The 26,256-nt window shown below is 41.3% G+C and overlaps 1 protein-coding gene across 3 annotated transcripts in view; it reads left to right on the top strand.

Annotated features, from left to right (window-relative positions):
- LOC116043968 (cadherin-18-like) overlaps positions 1–26,256 on the top strand; it is a 108,637-nt gene that overhangs the window by 35,953 nt on the left and 46,428 nt on the right. For all 3 annotated transcript variants that reach the window (XR_004898349.1, XM_031291016.2, XM_036005400.1), the window contains exons 3-4: positions 2,113–2,407; positions 7,043–7,162. Coding sequence is in view for 2 of the 3 variants with exons in the window: in XM_031291016.2 (XP_031146876.1) it covers positions 2,113–2,407; positions 7,043–7,162 (415 nt within the window). In the remaining variant the exon portion in view is untranslated. The remainder of the gene's footprint in view (positions 1–2,112; positions 2,408–7,042; positions 7,163–26,256) is intronic.

Genomic DNA, 26,256 nt, shown 5'->3' with positions numbered 1-26,256 from the left:
CGTAAACAGCATTACTAATCTTGGAACCTATTTTTAGTAGAGTTCCCAGAACTTCTGCTCCATTGATTTTCCGCTCCAGTGAGAGAGTCTGAGGGGGAAATGATACAAAGTTGAAGGTATTTTTGTAAACCCTAAAAGATTCGGGGCTTTTGAGAAAACATTCAGGGTTGGAGCCCCAGAAGCCACCACATCGCTCCGCCCCTGAGGACAATGCCTGGGGACCAAGTCCAGTTCTGAGGACCACACTGCACTACGGCAAAGACATGAGAAAACCCACACAACCTGGAACTCCACACAGAAAAGCCTCTTCACACTTTTTTTGTTGACAGAACGATGCACTGATGTCATACAAACTGGATAAAGTATATCGAATCAGAGTGAAACCACCTTATCATGTCTGTGCTCTCATGATTAGTGATGGAGCTTAGTGTAGCATGTCCTTTTAAAACCCGCCAGAAGGGAATTAACCTGTTTAAATTAATAACCGTTGCTTCCTGCCCGCCCACATGCTTTTTGATTCATATTTCACACCCTCACCAGCCTTTGTTCTTCTAGCTGGAGAGACATGCACAGGGGGAAATACTTCAGCCTCAAAATGTCAGTCGATGCTCCTTCCTCACCAGCTGCTGCTTAGTAACACACAACGGTGCTGTTGTATTTTTATCCTCCTCCCCTCTTTGCGTTGTCTTCTCCTGTCTCCTCTTATTTTTTGTTTTAAATGTTTTATTTTGTGCCAGGGAGATGGATTTCCTTTGTCTTTACACTGCAGCTTTGTTCAAGCTCATACTGGCAGCGCCTCTTTCACTCCCTGCAGCTCGTTGCGTCGTGTTGTCTGTTTCGGTTTCATTTTATGGTGCAGACTGTCTCGAGTTGCCTCCTTTGACTCTTTGTTCCCTCAAATAACGTTTTGGAAAGCAGGGTGTGAGAAGGCTTCAGATTTTCAGCAGATTCACCTTGTTCCTCATGGCCTGAATAATATTCAACAATCAAATAACAAATCCACACAACCAAACGCTGAGTGCTTTTGGATTAAGCTAGAAGCGTGTTGGTTGGAGAGAGGTGTAAAGCCTGATTGATGATATGGTTCTGCATTGTTCTCATGAGCCATACGTACATATAGCTATGAAAAGTGTAGCATTTTAATTCGTAAGCATTCCACGTTTTTGTTTGCTGTATGCACCGCAATGACTGCTGCTGTATTAGAACACTGTGGGCCACAAAGGCAGGAGGTTGGGGTGGGTTGATGGGTCATAAAAACACAGGTCTTTCATGTTGGGGAGCAGAGTTCGCTGGGCTTTTATCTAGCTGATATCGGCCAGTCTGAATCCGGCAATACTGTCAAGGTAGTCTATATCCACGACGTTCAATTGCCGGGTTTGCTCCGGTGCCACCAGAAATTCAGCTGGATATCCGTCACCTTCCGCTTTCTTTGTGTTGCCGTTCTTTGGTTAACTGCTGCTTAGATCTCTGCAGCAAATCAAGATAGTTAGCTAGACTATCTGTCCAATCTGAGTTTTTTTGTTGCACGCCACAACAACCTTTGAACGTACCACCAAAACGAGTTCCTTCCCGAGGCTATTTTGCAGCGGCACCGTGGCTCCGTCTGGAGCTTAAAACCGCCTGTAACAATTGTGATTGAAATACCAATAAACCAGAGCACGTGTTTCTCCCATCCCGGAATGCTGTGTGGACTAGTCAGATCCTCCTCAGCAGCGCTGTGGAAGAAGGTCTGGGAATGCGAGACTACTGTCAAGGATAATCTGAGATAAGACATTCAACATTTATGCTATTAACCTGGTAGCATTTCATTGAATGAAGTCTACAGCACACACAGCTAGCCACACATAGTCTGACTTACACCTTACAATGATACTAAAATACTCTGCAGGGTGTCTCACTTTTACTTTCGCTGGTACTTATCGTTCTCTCTCTCATCATCTTAGTAACTTCAACATCTCCTTCCCTGATTGGATAGCTGCGCCTCTCTCTGAGCCTGCTCCTCTCCATTAGCTGACCACTCATCCTGACACTTGGCTATTACTCTGAATCACGTACTTGTTGGACACTTTACTGCTCCCTCCCTCACTCATTTTCTCCCTCTTACATCTCCAGCTCCACTCCAACTCTGACAAGGGTGATGGTTCTGTGAGCTACATCCTGTCTGGCGAGGGGGCCGGGTCTATCTTCCTCATTGACGAAACAACGGGCGACATCCACGCAGCAAAGAGCCTGGACCGTGAGAGGAAGTCCCAGTATGTCCTACATGCAAGGGCCATCGACCGGCAGACCAACCGCTCCCTGGAGGCAGAGTCAGAGTTCATCATCAAGGTCCAGGATGTTAATGACAATGCTCCAACATTCCCTGATGGACCGTTTTTAGCATCTGTGCCTGAGATATCTGATGTTGGTAAGCCAGGAGCCTTACATGCTTTTTTTTCTGATAACAGACAATGAGTTAGTGGGAACACAAAGGTGTAACTCAGGGGGGGGTGGTCAAACTCAATTTCACGAAGGGCCACAATGGAAAATGAGAATCACATTAAGGGCCAGACGTGTATTGTTTATTGACATGATTTTACTTAAGAGAAAAAGTCAAATATCTCGACTGAATTATTGCATGTCTTATTTAGTCTTCTCACTTACAGTTTGGTCCACATAAAGCCCTAAAAAAGTCAGCAAAAAAGTTACTTAGACATCAGAGAATTTAACAAATCAAGCTAAACAAGAGTCACAGCATCCTGTTTCACAGCCTGTATATGAAAACTCTCTGGTTCTTTGGGAATATCTTAATATCTGTGTTAAAGTCGGTAAATCTGCCAAATTCTGCTTTGAATGTCGCCTAATTATAGTTTGAAAACAGTTGTATACAGGTTGTAACATCTGTATTTTTGGTTTGGCACACAACTAGGCAGGCCAAAATTTATCGTAAACCTAAATTGATATAGCCTGCTTGACACCAGACCCTTCTCAGTTGTAACTGAGAGTGGGTCTGTGGAAGCTTCATTCACAGCTCATTTCCAAAGGGGCGTCACCAACGGACGCCGCTCAAATGCCTCTGGGCACAATTGGATAGTCCTTCAACCAATCAGACCAACGATCCGGGTGACGTAGCAGCAACAGCAGCATCAACGGGTTGCTGCACTTCGGTGGCCGTCATGTTGAATATAAACAAAAAGCTGCTCGCCGTCTCTGCGCTATCGTCATCGTGTAAAGCAATGGTTGTGATTGGTGCCTCGATTTGGAAAAATTGGAAATGGGCTTGAATGGGCTCTTGGTCAGACTGACTTGCAGAGCAAATCTCAAATTTGCCGGAAGTTCGTCAGGGTTTTCCCAGGCTAAAATTGATATGCAGGCCGGATCAAAACTTGTAAAGGGCCCGGATTTGGCCCCCGAGCCTTGAGTTTGACACACGTGGTGTAACTAATAATTAACAATGGCCCCGTTAAGTTTTCTTGTAAGCCATGATAATGAGTCAGCATGCACAGTGTCAAATACCAGGAATTGACTCAACTAATAACAATAATTTGGATTTTTATGGCGCCTTTTAAGGGATTTGAAAGTAAGAAAAAAGTGTTGCACCCTCTGGCATCATATGCTATCTCTATTTATTCTGACGACGTTTCGAGCATCATTGGGGTAAAAAAAACAAAACATTGATATTACCACAACCTGTGTTCAACGCTATGTACAAAGATTTCAGTTTCATATACAATATTGAAATGTTTAAAAATACATTTATATTGAAAGAATTCTAATAGATATAGAGCAAAGGTTAAACCATCAGTTCTAAATGAACATCATTAACAACTTTGACTAAACATCCAATAAATAATCCCATAAATGAGGGCGCATTATAAAACACTTTAAATCATAGTCAATATTTAATCCACATGGGGTTTAAACAGCGGATCCAATAATGTTCCCTCCCAGAAAGGAATACATCTAAATTACCTCCTCTTGGGGGGAGGGTCGCCTGTTCAATCCCAATATATCCGAAAGAAGAAATAGGGTGGTTGAATTGAACAAATTTGTCACTACCTGGTAATTTATATTCCTACATCTAATAGTGCTTCTGTGTTCAGAAAAAGCCTTTTTAATAGTGGTGGGTGGATCGATCCAAATATCGATAATATTGATACCAACCTTGGTATTGATATTGATCAATACCAGTTCAAGATCAATACTTTAGTTTCAGTTTCTCTCCAGTGTGCACTGCTGTGGTTTCATCAAAGAGGCGACCTGGCTGTCTTTGTCTGTGTAAGTGCCGCTGCGTTAAAGTGGTCAAGTCCTGTCGCAGCTCGGAGCAGTGTGATTTGATGTTGTACCGCCACGTGACTCAGCGGCGCCAAGCAAACAAGCAAGCAAGCAGCCAGGGATGGCAGCGACCAGCAGCACACACACACAATCAGCACAGAGATGGAGCAGAAGAATGGCAGGAGCACCGTCTGGCTATATTTTCAGGCCGAAAATGAAATAATGGCAAGCTGTGTAATTTGTAAAAAGGCGAGAAGATACAGTGGTAACAAATTTTTACAATCATATGAAAATTCTGTCCTTGGTTTTAACTTATTAATAATCCAAATGTAAAATCACAGAAACACTTAGGCTAAAGTTCATGAAAATTCCTCCTCCTTAATTATTAAAATCGGTATCGGCGATATTGGCCCTGTATTTGCTTGGTATCGGATCGATACCAAAATTGCAGTATCGCACACCACTACCTTTTAAGGGATTACTTTATGTGGTCGGGGAAAACAGGATTTAGCTGAGTCCGTAGGCTGTGGTGAACAGGTGTGTTTTCACAACTTTCTATTGAAGATGTCCATAGATGAAGCATTATGGATTTCAGGCGGGAGAGAGTTCCAGAGGGTGGGGGCTGCCACACTGAAGGCTCCGTCCCCGAAGGACCAGAGGTTCTGGGACAGGGTGGAGGATTGGAGGAGGTATGATAGGTACTAGGGGTGTGAATCTTCACTGGTCTCAAGATTCAGTTCGATTAGGATTATCCTGTCAACGATTCGATACAATTCGATATCACGATGCGCAACAATTCGCCACGATGTGCCACCTCCTCAAATGTATTAGATATTGCTACACATGGTTTTCATCAACAAATTCAAGCAGTCAGACATATATGAACTCCCGTTTTTATTGCATCTGCTCTTAAAAAAGACACTGATTGAATGTGGCGGAGTCTGAACACAACAGAAAACTAGTCTATCGCTGCATCGATGAAGAATCTTCCACGACCGCATCGCGATGCAATGATTAATTTCAACACCCCTAATACTGTAGGCACCTGGGGGTTAGGGCAGGGATTAATTTGTAGGTTAGCGGAAGGCATTTCATTGGTTCTTTCCAAACGGACCGCGAGACAGTGATTGGTGAGCGTTTTTACAGGATTGCAGAAGCTACAGATGACGGATCTTTTCAGAGCCCATGAGTTATTTATTGCTGTCGGGGTTTAAAGTCCATTTCAAACAATATTTAAAAAAAGTGTACATTGGAAATAGTTACCAACCTTGCCTGTAAGGCATCAGTAATAGAAATACAATAATGTACTGTCTGTAATATGTAACTTTGTATTACTGACAGGGCATTTTTATAATATAAAGTACACTTGGAAGTAAGAGTGAAGGATCTAACTATAGACTGATTATCGGTCCCGGCGGATTATGGGGTCAGGGTAAGGGTTTTTGGCAGTTTGCAGATTATCTGTATTGGCGTTTTATTTGACCGATAACCGATAAAGTGAATTAATAGAAAAAAAAGTTTTGTGTTGGATTATGTAACATTCCAAAATCTTAATTTTGGCTTAAAGATTTTCATTTTTACTGTAAATGAATATCGGTTCCAAATATCGGCTATCGGTTTCATTAACTACTAATAATCAGTATCGGTATCGGCCTTGATAAACCATACATAGACCTAGTTCTGCTCAAAGGATCATGTATGAGCAGTGCGAAACATAGGCACTGTCCATTAGTTTTCTATATATGTACATGGTGTGTGTGTGAATGGTTACAGTAGTATAGTGTTAGTACAGATATGTATCTCAGTTTTCTCACAACTGTCTCATGATCATGTTCCACAAAAAACAAAAACACGATAATTAAATTGTTGGTTATTTACAACGATAATGCATTAGGGTTTAAACCCCTCCAGGGATGTTATTTGAACATTACCTGAACATTTGGCACTGCCTTTGCCATGAGAACAAACACACCGCAGGTATATGAAGATGAATGAGATGGATAAAAGCTTTGGCTTTTCCTGTCTGCTGCTACATGGCCAGGCTAATGGGCTGTGGCTCTTTACACGAGCACTGCTGACAACACACACTGTGTTTTACTGCAGCTCGTAGTAAACATTTAGAGTCACATTTACAGAGAAACAAGATATTTTCATACTGTTGTGGCTTGGTTTCCATTGCAGATTCTAATTAGAGGCTAGTGCACCGGCAGTGACAGTAACATTATGTTTAGTGTTTGGGCTTGCTTGGGATCGAATGTGTGTAGCAAGAGCTACAGATTAGATGTTAGGACCAGAGCCACGTTTAATGCAGTTGATTTAATGAAAGCTATAATGCTATGTCAAGGAACGACAATAGAGGTTTAGATTAAGTACAAACAGTATACTTGTTTTTTGACAAAATTATCTTAACTCAAGGCGGACTTACTAGCTTTTTCCATTGCTTTAAACCGCATATCATGATCTTTATTAGCAGATGGATTTTGCTTGATTGTTATGGAGAAGAAGTATGGAACTGTGAAAGTGATTATGATCCATAGATCAAACTGGCCACAATAATGAGACATTTTTGCCATGAGATTTTTTTTTTTTTAAACTACAAGTTCCAAGGTAAAGAATGAACTTTTTCTCAAATGAATTATGTTTATAAAAGTATTAAAAATGTGTCCATTTAGAACTGGTCAGAATTCACGAACACTTCCTCTCTTTATGTCTTTGTGGTGGTCAGTGCTTTCGACTATTGACCATCTCACCATCTGATCACTTATTATTTGTTCCCTTCCCTCTGCAGGAACGTCAGTTTTGCAAGTGACAGCCTCAGACGCAGATGATCCGACGTACGGAAACAGCGCCAAGATAGTTTACAGCATCCTGGAGGGACAGCCCTACTTCTCTGTGGACCCCAAAACAGGTACAAACTGCTTCTGGCTTCACTTTAAACACATTTTACCCATTGCCCAGGGACAGGCTCGAAGGGGGGCACAGGCCGCCCCCTGAAATATGATTACCCCCCCGATATCATGGAACCACCACTGGATTTTTATTTATTTATTTTTTTTAAGTGGCAGACTGAGCCTTTAGAAAATGTGTATTGTATTCGGATATACAATTTGTTTAAAATGAAAACAAGTGAAACTAATAATAAATGTGATATTTTATTTAGCAGAACATTATGTTGTTCTATACTATATCTATCCAATATTTCCTATATTTCTAAGCACATTTTCTATGCTGTATTCTGTATTCCTGTGAACTGCTTTCAGCAGTGCAGCCAGGTCTTTAAGGGGACGTTCAAACGACGGCCTCCACCATGCTCCATAAAATTCATGATTACTTACTAACTGAAATTTGGGTTTTTTATTCAATTGTATAGCATTTGAACATTTTTTGAAATGGTTTCAAAACCGTGTCTTGACTTAACTTTGACATAATACCAGTCTGTGGTCCACTTAACATCCTCTGATCTTATCTATTAGTCAAAATAATTTATAATTACAGCTTCTTTTTTTTTTGCTCAAAAATGAGGTACGATGTCATCTAAATTTAAGTTTGTTGACCATAAATTTTAAAACAAAGTTGAAAAAAGCGCAAACAAGTTCATGGTCAACAGAAAGACAACACAAGGCTTATGTTTGTATTTTTAACATTCTTCCCATAATACATTCATGAGTAGATCAGTGACTGAAATATAAAGATAGCCATCCAGCACAATGATATGTAGTTTACAAAGCCCTGGATCAGGGTGAGTCTATAACTTGTAATCTACAGTATATTTCAGAATTATTTTATTCCTGTTGCTCCTTCCATAGGAAAACTGGATTTGCACGTCATACTTACTGTTCTGCCTCATCAGGGGACTGCTTTCCACTTCTACTCTCCTCAAATTGAATGATATGCTGTACAGTTTGACACACTGCAGTTTTTAATCCACACACAGTGGGACATGTAAGGATAAGGAAGCATTACACATCTTTTAATTAAAGATGAAATTGATATATTTTCCTACCGTTATCAATAATGGCCTTTGAGTGTTACTTTGTCCAAATGATTTTCAACGCAGCGGAGAACTTGACATGTCGGAGCAGAAAGAATTTAGAAAAGAGGCTCTGTATGAAACAACCCCCTCCATCCCTGTCTGTCTGTCCCACACAAAAGCTTTCCCAGACATGACAATGTGTCCATTAAAGACACGCGAGAATAAAAAAAGCCTTGTAGAGTCAGTGTACAGAGAATATCAAAGTGTCTTCAGTAAGAGTGCTTTTCAAAGCATATTCCACTCAATGTGAATGGAATTAGCTAGAAAAAGGAAGAAGGTTTCAGTACACAAGCTACACTGTGTGTGTGTGTGTGTGTTTGCGTGCGTGTGTGCGTGTGTGTGTGCATGTTCCAGCAGCTGAATGCTAACATGCTGTTTAACATGGTGCTCAGGCTGGCAAGTGGTTGGACACAAGTTACACTGTGTGTGTGTGTGTTTCCTGTATACAAAGACAGCTTAACAATGAGACAGCCTTAAAGTGAATCCAGTTATTTTTAAGTTTTGCAGAATTTCATTTATATTAAAGCAGCACTTTTGACAATTGATGCTTCTGGCATAATAGATTATGATAAATAATATAACACCTTCACTCGCAGAATGGAATCTGCAGTTTGTGGAATTTTCTGAGGAAATTTGTTGCTGTACCAATGTCACAGCACCCCCTCTTCCTTAGTCTAGATCGACAGCGTTTCATTTCTGGGATTGCTCCGTTGCCGCCGGAAATTCCACCGGATGTCCCTCACCTTCTGTTTTCTTTGTGTTGGCATTCTAAACTCCATTCAATTCATGAGGACTATGGTTAACTGCTTTTAGCTTATCACAGCCCAAGACGATTGTGATTGGTTTAAAGAAATGCCAATACCCAGAGCACGTTTTTCTCCCATCCGGGAATTCTGTGTGGACTAGCCAGACCCTCCTCCGCAGCGCTATGTATGCCCAGGGTAACTTGACAAGTCAACCTCGAGTATGATCACTTGGCAAAAAAATATTAAGCCTTTTTGACAGAAGACATTTTGACATGTGACAGTAGGAATAGCACAGGTGTAAATATTGAAAAAGAAATTATGACTGAATTCCATTCTGCTGCTCAGTTTCTGGGTCCTGGTATTGTGAATGCTGGCACGCTGTCATGGTTTACTGGGGCACTTGAATACAACAGGGCGATTGTTAATGTTATTACTGTATAGTCACATGTGTGCTTTTCTGGTCTTATCCAGGGAGCATTAGTGCACCTAGGGCAGGGTACCAAATTCAATACTTTTTAGGCACCCACTGAATTGCCTCCTTAGTATCGAGTATCGAAAAATGCCTCGTCGTTCAATACCCAATTTCAATAAGGAGTAAATCTCATCAGCGTCAGTGAACCCATAAGCACGCTGCATGCTTCTACCAAGATCTAATAATGCTTGTGATTGGCTGTCTAACGTTACACGTCGTAGAGACATGCAGGAAAAACTCTACATTACACACAGAGAGACAGGGCTCATGTAGTAGGAGCTGAAAAATAAACAAAAAAGATTTGTGCCATAATGTTGTGTAATATGTTTTTGTTAAATTTGATTTCATAAAATTGGTATCGGAAAAAAAGTATCGTTCAGGAACTGGTATCAAAGTCACAGTATTAGTATTGGTACCAATATCGGAAATTGTTTAACAATACCCAGCCCTAAGTGCACCTACTCATAACCTCCCTCTAACTAACTCTCCCTGTCTAGAGCTGAAGATCTTTGCCCGAACCCGACGGGGCGTTTTACGCGGGCTCGGGCCGGGCTCGGGCTTGCGCTCTGGGTTGCGCGGTAAATGAGCGGTCAGGTGATGCGTTTCGATTAGCGCGAAAATAGATGCTGAGGAGGTGAAACGGAGGCTGGGCTCTGGAGGACTTATTTTATTTCTTTGTTCCAACTTCCAAGTGGCCTATAGCCTACGTTAGTCATGAATAAATAATGTTGTAAAAAATGTATACATGACTCATTCTTGACAGAAGGCAAAAGAGCTGTGTGTGTGCGCACATTTAAATAATGTCGGGCTGTAAACGGGTTCGGGCTTTTAAAAAGCTGTCAATCAAAATGTACTTGTCGGGCTCGGGCCGAATTCTGTCGGGCTCGGGCCTTGTCGGGCCTAACTTTTAAGGCCCGATTACAGCTCTATCACTGTCTATCTCTAAACATTGGCACAAAATGCAAATAAATGGCCCCAATCTGGAGCTTTGTAACTTATTATCTGTAGTTTTTAGTAGATAATCCTCATATGCAGTTTATTTCTAGTAAAGCAGCAACAAAACATTTACTTTCATTATTTCTGCCAGAAGGAAAATCCCTAAAAAAATACCCATCCCTGGGCCTATAGTGCCTGTTAGAAGGCATACCCTGTGTAAACAAGTCCTACTGATTGTTGTTCTGTATTTGTCACTGCAGCTGTGCTGGGACATGCTGGTCATCCGCAGGAATATGAAAAATACAGCACCTGGCAACACAGTGCACACAGAAAATACAAGGTTCATAGAATCAGCTTTATCTTTATTGACCAAATATGTGTACACATACAGTGGAAACCCCCTACAGTAACCACGGTTTCAGTAATCAACCGCTTACATGGATCAAAAAGCTTGGGGCAGAATCATTCCTAGACAAATGCTGTATGAATATTTAGTTTATAGTAATCAAGTAGTCTGCTTACAGTGTTCATATTGGGTCTTTGGATACATGATAACATTTTAAACTGTGGTATTCTATTTACTTGACTCCCATGATACATATTTTATGAATATGTTTGTTTTCAAACTCTGCTACCAGTTTGGCATTGATATTCTACAGTTTATTTTTTAGGCAAAATGTTGAAATTCACAGTAATTTTAACGGCACAATACTATAGCCTAATTATAATTTAAACTACAGTACAGTAAGCTCATTTTTATATACAGTACTGTATTACAGTGTATTTGAATAATACACAGTACAGTAATTTGAAAAGCGTTGTACTTGCTGTTTTATGAATTTATTTCTTAGAGTGTGGATATTTCCCCTGCTGGGAGGGTAGATAATAGAAAAGCTCAGCCTGAATGGGCACAGCACTGGCTGTCTTCCCCTTTTCTCGCCACAAACATGTCTGCCTTCCTCTACCTTGTTTCCTAATACACCATTTTCTCCAATGTCCCTCTGCTCTTCCCTCATCCTCCTTCCAGTATTCTCTTTGCTCTGCTGTATCCTTGTCAGCAGAGGATTGCTTCTCACCTGGAGGGATTTTGTGATTTGCTGTCTTTTTTGAAGAAGTCGTGCTATTTCTGGGGGGGTAGAATCCATTAGGAGTCCAAGGCAAAGTCAGACACAGTTAATGTCCTCATCTAGGTGGTCTATAGAGACTCCCAGTAGGCAAGGTCAGCAGCGAGAGCACGTGCACACGAGTGTTCAGAAAGCCAGATAACCTCCCTCATATACACAGGTACACCAGTGAAGCACTGGCCTTGCAATTTATTGTCAGCTTCACCTCCATTAATCTCTTTCAGTTTGAATACAATTGATCCAATATGAAACTAGACCGCAGATAGAAGATGCTGCTTCATAATCTGTATCTGTCGCGAGACTTTTCTAACCATTTTTCTCTCTCTTCTTGTACACCTTCCTCAGTGTGTGTGTGTTAGAAAAGGTATGCTTAGAACGGTTTTGCTTCATTTTCTTTGTTAAACCATTTGCATCCAAACTGCTGTTTTAGTATTTCTGTTTTAGTATTTCTGTCTTTCATGTGTTAATCATGAAAGCTGAGAAAGTGCTTGCAAAGAGCACAGGATGTATCCCTGAGGAACACATAATGTGGAGGAGATGCTGGGACTGACCAGAGATAAGAAGAAAAGCTACTGATTGCATGAACCGAATAACTAACTTAACTTGACTCCCAACTCTTTTAAAAAGACACTGTTGTGAACAATCTTCATTGATTTTGTCCATTCTTTGATAAATAATTATCCTAACTATGTGTGTGTGTGTGTGTGTGTGTGTGTGTGTGTGTGTGTGTGTGTGTGTGTGTGTTCCAGCGGCTGAATGCTAACATGCTGTTTAACATGGTGCAGAGTGCTCAGGCTGGCAGGTGGTTGGATTAATGAAATGTCAACATAGAACCTTGGTGTCAAAACAGCGGAATCCAGATAGTTGCAAATGAATGGACATTTATTTATATTTTTATAAATAAATGTCCATTTTATAGCCATCTGCTGTAAAACATTGCATGTACTGTACAGTTTAGGTCAAACCCTTGTGGGATTTTGTACAGGACGATTGAGATTGCCTTGTGACTAGGGGACTACACACTCAAGATCACTGCTATACGCCATTAAAAAACAGTTATAAACCTACCGGGTTCAGGAAGGGCGACCATGCGGCCAGCTTGTTGAGATCGTAGTATGTAAACGAACTTTGGTGCATGCCCCCCAGTGACACGTGAGGTCAAGCCAATCAGAGGCCACAAATTATATCAATGGATTCACTGAGTCTGTGGTAGATTTAATTTGCACAGAAGCAACTGTACCCAAAACTACAGTTACATCATTCCACAACCAGAAACCATGCATTACAGGAACCATCTGGGATGCCATAAACACACGCACTGCTGCCCACAAATAGGACTGCAGTCAAAATTATAAAGCTGTGGACTACAATGTGAGAAGAGCAGTAAAGGAGGCAAAATGGGAGTAAGGGAAGAAAGCGGAGCTACAATTCCAGTAGGGGGAAACCTCAGAAGCATGTGGCAAGGTCTAAGGACTATGACCGATTACAAGCCCACCCCCTCCTCCTTGTCAAGTGCTTATAGGCCATCGGCAGCCAACAAGCACAAACAGCTGAAGCAGAGGTGAACTGATGGGTGGGTGTAATGACCCCTCCCACTCTGGTGACTCTGGCTATTTTTCCGGCACGCGTTTAGGAGGCAGTCTGAGTGGCAGAAGCATGGGCGTACATTTCATCCAACAGTTGGGTGGGACAATAAAAGCAATTTTTGAAGGGGACACAGATAATACATACAAAATAGTACAGTTGTAGAGAATATGTGTTGTTGTGGAACTCCAGTAAATAGGCTGGCAAACTATTCACTTTAAAAATCTGATGAAGTGATTCTTTTCTCTAACACAGATGATGCTGAACTGAGAACTGAACCCCCTAGCAAGCAAGCTAACTAACTAGCTAGCCAGTCGGCTCAATTTCTGTAACCAGTGAAAGGATGTTGGGTGGAATTAGCAAGCTAGCTAACTAACTATCCAACAAGCTATTAAACGAGCTACCAAACAAGCTAATTTTATAATCGCTAACTTAGAGGATTCATGGAAAAATCTTTTGTCATGACTAATTTATTAATGAAACAGCATCATCTGTATTAGAGAAAATAATCACTTCATCCAACCTTTAAAGTGAATAAAATAGCCTTGTCTACTTAATGGAGTTTCACAGCTAACATTAGTGAAGTGACTTAAAATTTGTTCTCTCCCACTCTGCGCCGTCTCTCTTAAAGGTACGCTGTGTAGTGTTTTAAGTATTTTATTAGCTAAAATATAATGTCTTCATTCATAAATATGTCCTCATTGGTGTAAAATTACCTCTGCCAATGATCTGACTTATCCTCGTAAGCGAAGAATTTCTTATCTGTATTTACATTGGACGGGCAAGTCCAAGGAGGCTTCCATGTCGTTCCACTATTTTGAAAAACTATAATCACTGAGAGGGACATAGAGCACTAGCCTACCTGTCTAGCTAATCCACAACGCGTTTATGTTCAGAGCCAGCGTCACGGGACTGAGACCAGCTGAAACGGAGAAGGAGATCAGTGTGAGGCGCTTGTCACTACCCCGGCAAATTTGAAAGCCTGCACTGCACTTTCAGTTCATAATGGAGGATCATACTTATGCCGAGCCGTAGGAGAAGGAATCCTCGTCGCCAAAAAAGCAAAAATTGGAAGACATGTTGTCATAGCTTCTTGGTACATAACAGCTACCGTAGTTGCAACACACATTTGAAAAAGCGAGGCGCTAGAGAGCATTATTTGTTTGAATGCAAAATACAATTTCACCGCTAGATGGGAGAAATTCCTACAGTGTACCTTTAACAGCGCTGCTCCCACAAGTACGTTCAAAAATCATACTCATCAAAATCATCCTTCGTGGAGCAGTTTGTCTTAGTGACCATACGGACATTGGAGTGTGTCACGATTTGTCTAGCGCAGGAACCCAAAAGCAGACCAGGACAAGGTAAGTAGAAAATACAAGGTGAGTATTTATTTGGGAATTGAATGTGGAAACGATTAGGTCCACTTTGGTCGGCAGGGAGTGAAGCTGGAAGGCTGGAGGTTTCTGTGCTGATCCAAATGAGCTGCAGTGAAGTAGTAAGCCAGGTAGGTGAGAGTGACAATCCAGGTGAGTAACTGTAGACAGAGGAACAGGCGGCAAGAAACAAAAACAGCAAAAGACTTTACAAAACTAGAAGCTTGATACGAGAGCTAAACATACTGGTTACGCTAACGATCCGGCAGGGAATGGATGTCTGGTCACGGCTTATATGGTGCAGGGAATGGTAATCAGGACCGGGTGTGCAGATAGCAGCAGGTGTGAGTGGTTGGAGAATCAGCCGGGATGTGTTCAGGAAAACTCAGGAAAAACGAACTTCAGGTTAGAGCAAAAACAAAACACTGGCAAAACAGGCTCAAGATGCTGGATTCATGACAGAGTGTAATTCAAGCAAACAGAGGGAATCTGTTGTGCTTAAATCATTAAAGATGGGATGCTACTCCCTCTTGCAGCAACATTTCGTCCTAAGGACAACTGGATTTTTTATATTAAAATCTTGCCCACGGCAGCTTTAAAATTCAACATAGGACTCTCACCTGCTCTTCATCTTGATCAATATGATTAGCATGACAGTTCCCCTTTTATACTACTAAACACACACACACACACACACACACACACACACACACACACACACACACACACACGGAGAGAGACAGGAAATTAATTCTAGGCTTTGGCCACCCACTCAACAGCCAGTCTGTCCCGGAGGCTAGCTGCTGAATGCTGAAGGCTTGTTTAACAAGAGTCGGTTGACAGATGAACTTAGTGGTGCAGGCAGGTGGGAGCCCAACACAACATGTTTGCTGGAATTTACCTGACATCAGTGGGAGAAGAGTGGAGGCGATGGACGAAGGGGAAGTAAGAAGAGAGAGGAAGAGGTGTGGGGCAGGAACCTGTGATGAGAGAAGAGGAATGGAATAGAAAAGGAGGAGACAGGGTGAAGGAGGAGTGGGCGAGACTTTTTTTGCAATTTATTTTAGGGATCTGTACTAAAATAGCTTGAGTGGGGAGGTGAGCTCAACCTTATGTTTCACTTTGTAAAAACAAAACAGAAACAAGACCTTCCCCAGATTTATTTCTCTCTTTTTTGGACACTACTAAATAATTCAGTTCACTGAGTACTAAATGTGCATCAAAGCTGGGGTAAGGCAGTATATTTTTTTCGCGTCATTAGACAAACGTTCAATAGTAACTGTTCAGCATTTTGTAATTCAAGTGGTCTGAGAGAAAGCCAGACTTCTGTACCTCCTCTTGGCTCTGTTTTCAGGCTTTAGAAAATCTAGCCCGCGATGGGAGACTTTAGCCAATCAAAGGTCATTTCAGAGAGAGAGCATTCCTATTGGCTGTTCTACACATGCAACTGAGAGGGGAGAGGGAAAGATGGGGTCTCACTCTACTTGAAATACTTGAAGTACTTGAATTGGCAGCTGTCACAGCAGTAGATATTCGGTGAAGCTATATATGTATTTTTGGACTGTGTGTGAGCAGATTTGAGAATATAAAGCGGACTGTCGTGTCTTTGTTCGTGCAGAGAGAACTCACGGTGGCAGCAAGTCCTACAGTAAAACAGGCGTATTAATCGCTTGCTTTGACCACCGCAGTTATAAAGTTATTTAGGTAGGTTAAAATAGTTGCTTTCGTTGTAGTCTCGCTTTGCCAGACCTTCCTCCACAGCGCTGCACAGGAGGGTCTGGCTAGTCCACACAACATTCCAGGATGGGAGAAAAACGTGCTCTGGTTTATTGGCATTTCTTTAAACAAATCCAAATCATCTTGGGCGGGGCTAAGCGCCGGACGGAGCAAGGGTGCCACTGCAAAATAGCCTCAAGAAGAAACTTGTTTTGGTGGAACATATGTACGTTCAAAAGTTGTTTTAGTCGTGCAACAGAAAACTCAGATTGGACAGACAGTCTAGCTAGCTGTCTGGATTTACCCTGCAGAGATTTGAGGAGCAGTTAACCATATAAAACCTCTTAAATCCACCGGAGTTTAAAATTCCAACACAAAGAAAGCTAAAGGTAACGGACATCCGGCCGAAAACAGGGACATCCGGTGAAATTTCCAGCCGGCAACGGAGCAATCCCGGAAGTGGAACGTCGTTGATGTACCGTAAACTACTTTTGTTGTAAAATAACGTTGCTACAAAGCATGGATTTAATTATCGGAGGTAACGTTATTAGTGTCATACGTTAGTATGAAAAACGTACACAATTTGAGCTGCAACGCGGATCATGTAGGATATCCGCTCGTGTTTGTTGACTCCAGGGAAATTAATGATTGTTTGGTTGTAAGTTGGTATATCCAGCATCTGGCTCAGAAACACACAAGATGAAATACACAGCAGAGGTATTATTTTCCAAATAGACGGCGGTAGCCTGCTGCAGACGGCTGCCTCTAGTGGTAACTATGGAAAGCCAAAAGGGTCATAATTCATCACAATTCTCACGGTGTTTTGAACGCCGTTTTTTGGTGCCACCTGCCATTTAATAAACGCCACCACACGTCTATTAAACACCACCAGGTGTCTAATAAATGTCACCAGGCGTGTGACGTCACCAGGCGTTTAATAAACGCCACCAGATGCTTATTAGACACCTGGTGGCGTTTTGATAATCAACTCCGCCCTGTGGTTTTCACCAATAGATTTGAACTCTAATCACCCAATCAGTAAAGAAGAAGGTCAGGCCACACTAATCAAGCACGGATCTCCTTTGCAGGTTGTTTGAGTAACCTAAAGAAAATAGTATTCACATTGGGTGTCATTATATGTTCAAATATGTGACATTGACTGCATCATCATCTAGCCAGTAAGTTATATTGCAACAAACGCTGTCTGCGTACATCTTGAAAACTGTAGCCACACTTGTGTCCGCTTTACTGGCATTGCAGTGTTAAACTGCAAAGGCGACATATCTTTCGCTCCGTCTGCAGTGCACCTCCTGTGTGTGTGTGTGTGTGTGTGTGTGTGTGTGTGTGTATGCACGCGCTAAGCCCTGCTTTCTGACACAGGTAGGGAGGACAGAGAAGCTCAGGTACTGAAATTTGGCACAGATTGATTTAACGCGAATTGGTCCATCCCCATACACTGGAGTATGTCAAGAGTACAGATGTCCATCAATACATTGTTGCAGGATAGGTGAATGACACCAAAATATGGCACTTGAAGAAAAACAAATGTATGTGATAACAGGACATTAAGTCTAGATTGATCATGCTAGTAACGTTAACGAGCTAGTTTTTCGTTAAGGGCTAACGGCTGGTTAACATTACGGAGTTAAATGAAAAACTATTTGTTCCGCGTATTCTCTTGTTTGTATTGCGTATCTATCTCTTCTAGTTGTTGTGGTTGATATGAATTAGGTCCCTTAGCTATGACCAGACACAAAAATGGTGACAGCAAAGCACTGTGACATCGCGTGGTCCTTATATTCACAAATCACAAAGGACTACTTGGACCCTAGTGCTGCTGAATTTTTGATGATCTTTAATAAATCTCATTTTTTATATCTGTCATGCTTTTGTGTTTGTCAGTACATTTTTCAGCTTGACATTTTTAGTAATGCGTGGAATAAAAATAAATTAAAATGCTTATAATGATTTATTATTACAACTTAATGTCCAATTGAGTCAAGATCATAAACCATAGTATTTGAATGTGTTCAGGGATCTGACACCTGCTGTTCCTGTGTCAAGGTAAGTTTCCTGAAAGGTGACATGTTTTTAAATCCCACCCAGTGATGTGATAAGTCAAATTAAGTATGACACGTGTGTTTAATTTAGTTGCTATGTAGTGCGCTGGTGGGTGTTGTTTGCATAAAGATATGAAAGTAGAGGAAAGATGTCAGAATTCATATATCTAGCCATCTTTGGGTAAACTTTGCTTACTGGAATTAAAATAAATGGTGATAGTTCCTTATGCTGCCATTATAATTCTAATTTAGTTTTTATTGAGATATAACTAAGACAGATAGATATATGCAAGACAGCTGTAGCTGTCTAAAATTGTACCAAACGAGCAAGCCAAACTGTTATTTAGGTTATTAATCCTTTTTGTCAAGAAGATTTTCAGAGTTGTCAGATTTTCTGGTAGGCTACACTTTGGTACCTAGTAGTTAAATTAAGAGTATATTTCAAAATCTGCTTACTCTTCATGTTAAACCCCCCCACTTGGTCTTGTAGTAATAGACAGATATTTGCAGCAATTAAATATCACCATATCTGAAACCATTTTAACAACAGACCCAGATAAAATGTACAATAAAAGGCAAATGTGATGCCAGAAGGTTCTTAGTGTGACAGCGTTTACTCAGTTTTTAGTGTGACAGTGCTTATTCAATTTAAGCAGGTAATAATGAAAATAGCTCCTCTCCACTTTTTTTGATTATTGGGATTGATTAATTAAATACAGTATGAGCAGCCAGTGCCTACTGATGCCTGACAATACAAAACTAACATATACTACAAAGTTGTGCATTTTCTTTAGACAAACAAGCTGCAAAGGAGATCCGTGCTTGATTAGTGTGGCCTGACCTTCTTCTTTAATGATTGGGTGATTAGAGTTCAAATCTATTGGTGAAAACCACAGGGCGGAGTTGATTATCAAAACGCCACCAGGTGTCTAATAAGCATCTTGTGGCGTTTATTAAACGCCTGGTGACGTCACACGCCTGATGACGTCACACGCCTGGTGACGTTTATTAGACACCTGGTGGTGTTTAATAGACGTGTGGCGGCTTTTATTAAACGCCAGGTGGCGCCAAAAACGGCGTTCAAAACGCTGCAATAATTGTGACGAATTATTGAATTATTGCGACCCCTTTGGCTTTCCATAGAGTGCTGCGTTGGAAACGTGCAGGTCACCGCATTTACAGACAGATAACCGGATACGCGTGCCGTGGGTTGCGTGGCCCATAAAACAGCGCAGGTGTCGTAACCAGTAACCACACCAAATTGCACTCAACATTGTGAGCAAATCTAGCAGCCTTTTTAGCTCAGCTGGACAACAGAGTTCAGGTTTATTGCGAGAAGAGACAGAGCTGTATATTTTGCTGTGGATACGTGGGACACACCACAACATTTCAGTTATCTGGGGGGGGGAGATTGTAAAGTGTGTGAAGACCACATGATGATACACATGATTTGATCATATCAATATTCCAGACTGTAAATAGCCTGAGTCCACATGTTTTATTAAACATCAGCAAAAAGAACTAGTTGGCAATGCGTTATGCTGAACTTCCATATTACGACACGTAACTTCACTGCAGTTCTGCTGTCGGTGTCTGTGGAGAGATGATGGTCAATCACTAAAAACCATGTAGATCTGACTCTATTTGGTTGTCCTATTAGTTACTAGTGGATTGTGATGAGGAAAATAAAGCCCTGACGCAGGGAAGTAATTGTTGTCCTCACATGGTATTTGGCAAAACGCACCTTTATGACCCATGGCGCAAAGCCTTCTTTTTTATGTAACTTTTTAAAAATAAAAAAGATAATATATTTAGGTGGATGAAAATGAAAATTAAAAGGCTCTACCCTCCCTTGGGTATGAAGTAAAAACTCATAACCCTCCTCTATATATTTCTTGTTTTCTCTCATAGCTTATTTAATCAGGGGTTACAAAAAGACTCCGAGCAGGTGCATTGACTCGGTGTCTCTCTCTCTTTGAATAAAACAAAAAGACACCCCATGAATATTGTTGTTATAAGCTGCACCAAACAGCCATTCTTTCTTGCGCTTATCTGTGCCATGCTGATATCATACAGTCATTTCCTGTTTGTGCAGCTCTCTGGTGGCCTTGGAACAGAGGCGCCGGCTCGGTGCCTTCATGCTTGTATGAGCACATGAATTATCAGGAGAGAAAATGATGGCTAACCTTGGCTTTTCTGAAGTGGAGAGAATCACAGGATGAAAGCCAAACATTCAGAGTGACAAAACGGCTGCGTGCGTGTATGCGTACGTGTGTGCGTGCGTGCGTGTGTGTAGGGGGACCCTTTTAGTCTAAAGTCCCTCTGTTTTTTTTCTCTTTTTCACTCTTGCCTTCCTTCTGCTCTTTGCTGAAAGAAAACAGACATATTGTGCAATATACTGGTCCGTCCTCCTCCTCAGTAGATGCAGTGTTGAGCTTAGAGAAATCAAAGATGGAAAGTTGCTAAGTTCTAAAGTCATGTACTTAAGTAGAATGTTAATGTACTTTATATTTCAGTAGCTAATATTGTGCCTTTTTACTCCAATAGTTACTGACAAAATGTGATAAGCTCATTGAGTACAACATTGCTTTTAATTCAGCTACCCAACATTACATAATAGGTCAAAGCAAAGTAGTTTAGTCGTCTAAGCACCACCTGGAACAGATACAACAATTTGTCAATTTAACAGGGGCCCTTCTGCATAATGAGTATGTTTACTTTTGATAAGATTACCATAAAGCCATGCTAATCGATTTTTTTTTTTTATTATTTCAAATGACTATGTTGCTTGTATTGTAAGTCTTACATTTCCGGGCTCTCTGTGTGTTGCTGTTCTCAAAATCTCTTTGCTACGGGAAGCAAAAACCTTCAAGCTAGCAAGCTGAACACACTGAAAATGGCAAGTTTTGAAGACAAATTGGATGGTGTAACAAGGAAGGCCCGCTTGTTTCTTTCTGTGAATGATATATAAAGAATATGTTTATGGCATTTATTGTCCAACTGGGACGTTGTGGGACCGATATAAAAGGATTGTTGTAGACAAAGTACACACGGCGGTACACTAGTAAGAGCTAATGAGGTTTAACCATGTATCCAGCTAATTTAAATAGCTCACGGTACTGTATTGTGTGAACAGTTAGCTTCATTTAATATTGTATGTGGTGTTTTCTTTTGCGGGGCGCAAATGTTCCACCTAAACAAGTTCCTTCCCGAGATTGTTAACAGAGCTGCTATCGCCGCCCAAGATGATTGTAATAATTGGTTTGAAGAAATGCAACCCAACAACCCAGAGCCTTTTTTTCTCCTATACTAGAATGAATGTGCGGTGTAGCCAGACCGTAAGCGTAATATATGGTTCTGCGGAGGCTCCGTGCGGAGCTTTCGCTGACGTAAGTGGCCTGAAGTTTACACTTGTGCGTTGGTGTGTGCGTTGATCTCTTTAAGAGAATAAAAGGTGTGTGTGTGTGTGTGTGTGTGTGGGGAGTGTGTGGCAGAGCGAGTGAGAGAGTTACGGCGATTAGCTGTGAGTGAGTAGCAACTCTAGAGGCATAGTGGGAGAAACAAAGTGTCTCCCATGTGTTTTCTGACCACGGTGGGAAATATGTAGCAGGAAAGGTTAACCCTCTCCTTGATTTCATGTTTATGGAAAAGGAGAACCAGGAAATGAGTAGGGGCTTTCCATAGCTGAGCGACATGCGTCGCCGCGAGGTGTATTCAAGATTATTCTAGAGGTGCACATCAGCGTAGGGTCAGTGTCTCCACGTACCTACGTACGTAGCCAGGGCATAGAGTTAACGCAGAAGCATAAATCACGCTTCACTCCACAGCGCTGTGGAGATAGGTCTGGCAATGCGAGATAGTGCAAAATATATGAGGCAACCAAATGCATTCAACAAAACATTTTATTATATAATAAGTCCAGGTGGAGGGGAGATTTGATTGATTTTCCTTGAATGGGCAGTCTTCAAAGAAAATCTGAGCTCCTATGGAAAGAGAAAGATGGCAGAAAGCAGGCCTTCCACTAGATGCTTTTGCTGCACGTCCCTTTTCATAGGCACACTATGCTATCAGGCAAGACCAGGGACGAAACCTGGTCATGGATAAGGTATTTACACCTCACCCACACACTCGAGCACTCATGTCTAGTCTGTTCCACTCATGGTCTTTCACTCCTACGGGCCTTGCTGTCAAAACCGACACACACACACACAAACACACATACACACTCACACACACACACAGGATTGCAGTAAATAAGCTAAATTGAAAGAAAGAATTCTGGACCTCACTCATTTCTAAACCCTGGCCTAAGGCCCTGGCCACCGGTTAAATCCCTCTTCTATCAATCAGTGGTTTAAGTTGCCAAATGCATTTATTTATTTAGGACATGCACACATCTACTCTACTTTAATGCTGGACAGTGTTAATACATAACAATGCATTATATTATAACTGTGATATTGTGCGAGTAGAATCTGAATCTGCTGCGTTCTTTGTCAGTTAAATGTAGCAGTGCAATGGCATGTGATATGTTTTGAACGGGCACTGAACTTGTTATTACAAATCCAATTACATGTGACTGTAATATACTCTGGACTATGTGACAGAATTTAACAGTTTATTTCTAGCTTGACCACGTGCAGAAACCACATCAATGAAAGTTAATCTCAGCACTGCAGTCCTGTCCCCTGAGTGGCATATGGTTCTACGAGCTCAGGTGCATCATGTACAGTACAGTATGGAGGATCAAACTGCTCAGTCTGCCATATTTTCTGAAAAGAAACCTTCTAAATGTTGGATATAGGGGCAAAAATTTCTAAAAAAGCGCCAAGAATGTCGTAAAAAAGCGCCAAAAAGTGGTCCGGACAAAATTTATTATGAACCTATATCGATGCGCGGACCGGATCAAAGTTTGTGAGGGGCCGGATTTGGCCCGCGGGCCTTGAGTTTGACACGAGTGATAGAGTTACTAAAGTTGATGGAAGGTGTTCGAGAAGAGTTTCAGACGACTGACAAACACTTAATTTGAAGCATACTGCTGGTTTACAGGGCAACACACTCCAGCGACGTCTGACATGTAATAACACCTGTACCCATTGATTTATATGTACTGTCAGCCCACTCACCAGCTGCATGCTGAAAGTAGTCATCACATGCCAGTGTGCTGCTACCTAACATTGTCTCTTTCTTTATTTACTTGTGTTGTGTCTATTGTAGCTCTCAGGGCCCCCGTACTAAGAAGTAAGGACAGATAAATAACTGTTTGAATGAAGCTGCAATACTTTATTGTTGTGGCAACGGAAACAAGTTGTAAACAACACATTAAAATTTATCTTCTGAGTTGCAATGGTGAACTTGTTTGCCAATAGTTGCTTGTTTACACATCCATCTGTTATGGAGTAACATTATTATTCATTTGGTGTCATGTGTGTGGCCAAGTTCGATACCACCCACCCACCTTTATATATCCATATATTAGAGTATATATTTAGTGTATGATTTGGCGTGCAGTATACTGTAAATTATGTACACACTAATATGATTATATAGTGATAGAATTAATATAATGCAATGTAATATAGTGTTACATTTGTTACAACTACATACTTTTGCTAATAATCATTTGATCACACCCAGCCTTCTGTTTCTTGACTACTTCCTGTTACACTCTACACAAAATATCTTTGATTATTCATTTTATTTTTCTCATATAACTAGCAGTGGCCACAGTGTTTGCCTTTTTTAAAATTTCATGAAAAAATAACCAGCTGAAAAAAAGCTGAAGGATCAGTGTAAGGTATTACTGGTCAAATAAAATGATACTAAAGACTAGTGCAGACGATCCACTGGGAGCTTGAATGCAGAAACATCAGTTGAACCCTAATAAGTATGCTGAGCTTCCCTCCCCTTTGCTTTCTGATCTCTGTCTCTCTCTCTGAGCTAAAGCAGAGAAAATGTATCCTCTTATCTGCCCTCTATTACTCTCATGTGTCTGTGTGCGAGGGATTACAGTGAAAAATGAGATGAGGGCATGCAGAAGAAAGCTGCATTTATAATGCCAAGTAACCTTTAATGGGGAAAATGCAAAATCAAATAGATCTCCCTGACTAGCAACCATTGTATTATTTGGGCTGCTCTCATTTCAGCATGACGCGAGTGGGGGAATGTGCACAGCTCAAGGTCTTTTTGGTTTTCTGCTGGTGGAGTCCAGTTTTGTGTCATTCTGTCAGAAAGACTGAAGACATTATGTTTCAGTACGCCCCTTCGAATCAAATTCAACAGTGGCTCGAAACATTTGGTTATGGCCTTCAAAAAAAAACTAAAACCAAGTAAAAAACTAATTTCAAGAGTCTGAAATTGTGACGATTGTGTTTCTGACAGTTAATCTCTGCCTCCATCCCTTTAACACTTGTTTTCAAAATTGTGTCCCCTCTCTCTCTCAAAATAAGGTGAATCTACTGGGGGTATATAAATGGCAGAGAGAGAATCGCAGAGATATAGATCCCTATCAGCTGTGCCTATGGTTTGATCTAACCTCAACCAAATGTGGGATTTACATTAGGTACGTCTCATGTCTTTAAATTGCATCCGTTTCCTTCACTTGCTTCCCTTCCTCGCGCCTTAGTCCATCCCACCAAGGAAGCACAGGAGAGATGCGAGGAAATCATGCGAGGAGAGAGGAAATGTGTTTTTTTAGAGGGATGAGATGTCCTCCTGGCGAAGTTAGTAACTCCTTCAGCTGCAAGGCTTCTGGGAAGGCTGCTCTTGTGTATCCTCAGGCCTATCACGGCCTTCACCAGGGAGGGCCAGAATAACTTCCGATTCAGGCGAGGAGTTATCAAATAAGAGACATGAGGTTCAGCCTCTGTTTTACTGGTGAGATCTGACAGCAAATCTCTCCTTTACACCACCCCAAGATCCCCCCCCCCCCAATGTTCTGACCTTGCGTATGCTTTTTAATTTTATATAGGGCACCATGACATCATTATATCCAGGAGGACAGTGAGTGAGCAAATCATTTTGACACCATGTTTCTGTCGATACAGTTAAATTAACGTCTCTGATAGATTTCATGAATTCAGGGTTTCGCTCTTCAGCTCAAAGGTTGAGGAGGGGAGACCCTAAATATTCCTTATTAAAAAATATTTAAAACTAATAAAAGTGAACCTGTATAGTGAGACAAATATTAAAACCCCTACAACTATCTATATCTATATTTATTAATACTAAATAATAATTTGATACAAATTTGATGGAGGTATGTGTTATTTTCACCAATTCACTACAACTAACCATTGTACTAGTCTATATCAAACGACGTTCCACTTCCGGGAATCCTCCGGTGCCGCCGGAAATTCCGCTGGATGTCACTCTTTCCGGTCAGATGTCCGTTACCTTCCACTTTCTTTGTGTTGGAATTTTAAACTCTGGTGGATTTATGAAGATAAGTTCCAACAACTTTTGAACGTACACATGTTCCACTAAAACAAGTTCCTCCCCGAGGCTATTTTGCAGAGGCACCGTGGCTCCGTGAGGCGCCCACGACGATTGTGATTGGTTTAAAGAAATACCAATAAACCAGAGCACGTTTTTCTCCCATCCCGGAATGCTGTGTGAACTAGCCAGACCCTCCTCCGCAGTGCTGTGGAAGAAGGTCTGGCAATGTTAGACTACCATTGTACTGACTACTACTATCACTATTACCAACTAACAATGTATTTCCATGTAGTTCTGTTACTCAAATGGGAAAGTGTTCTGAGAATGTAGTATATTTTAGCTGGCTCCAGTCCCTCTAGTTGTTTCCCCTTTCTCACGCATTTTCAAACTCTCTACTTCCTTTTGTTCTCTCTCTCTCTCTCTCTCTCTCTCTCTCTCTCTCTCTCTCTCTCATTCAGTCTATATGTGTCTCTCCTCCGGTCACTCTCTGTGATACAGGTGCATAATGTGTGCTGTCC

The sequence above is a fragment of the Sander lucioperca genome, chromosome 9 (genome assembly GCF_008315115.2).
Source record: "Sander lucioperca isolate FBNREF2018 chromosome 9, SLUC_FBN_1.2, whole genome shotgun sequence".
In the NCBI taxonomy this organism is placed as follows: Eukaryota; Metazoa; Chordata; class Actinopteri; order Perciformes; family Percidae; genus Sander; species Sander lucioperca.
Note: the sequence above shows the minus strand (reverse complement) of the source record. Positions and strands in the feature narration are given on the sequence as shown.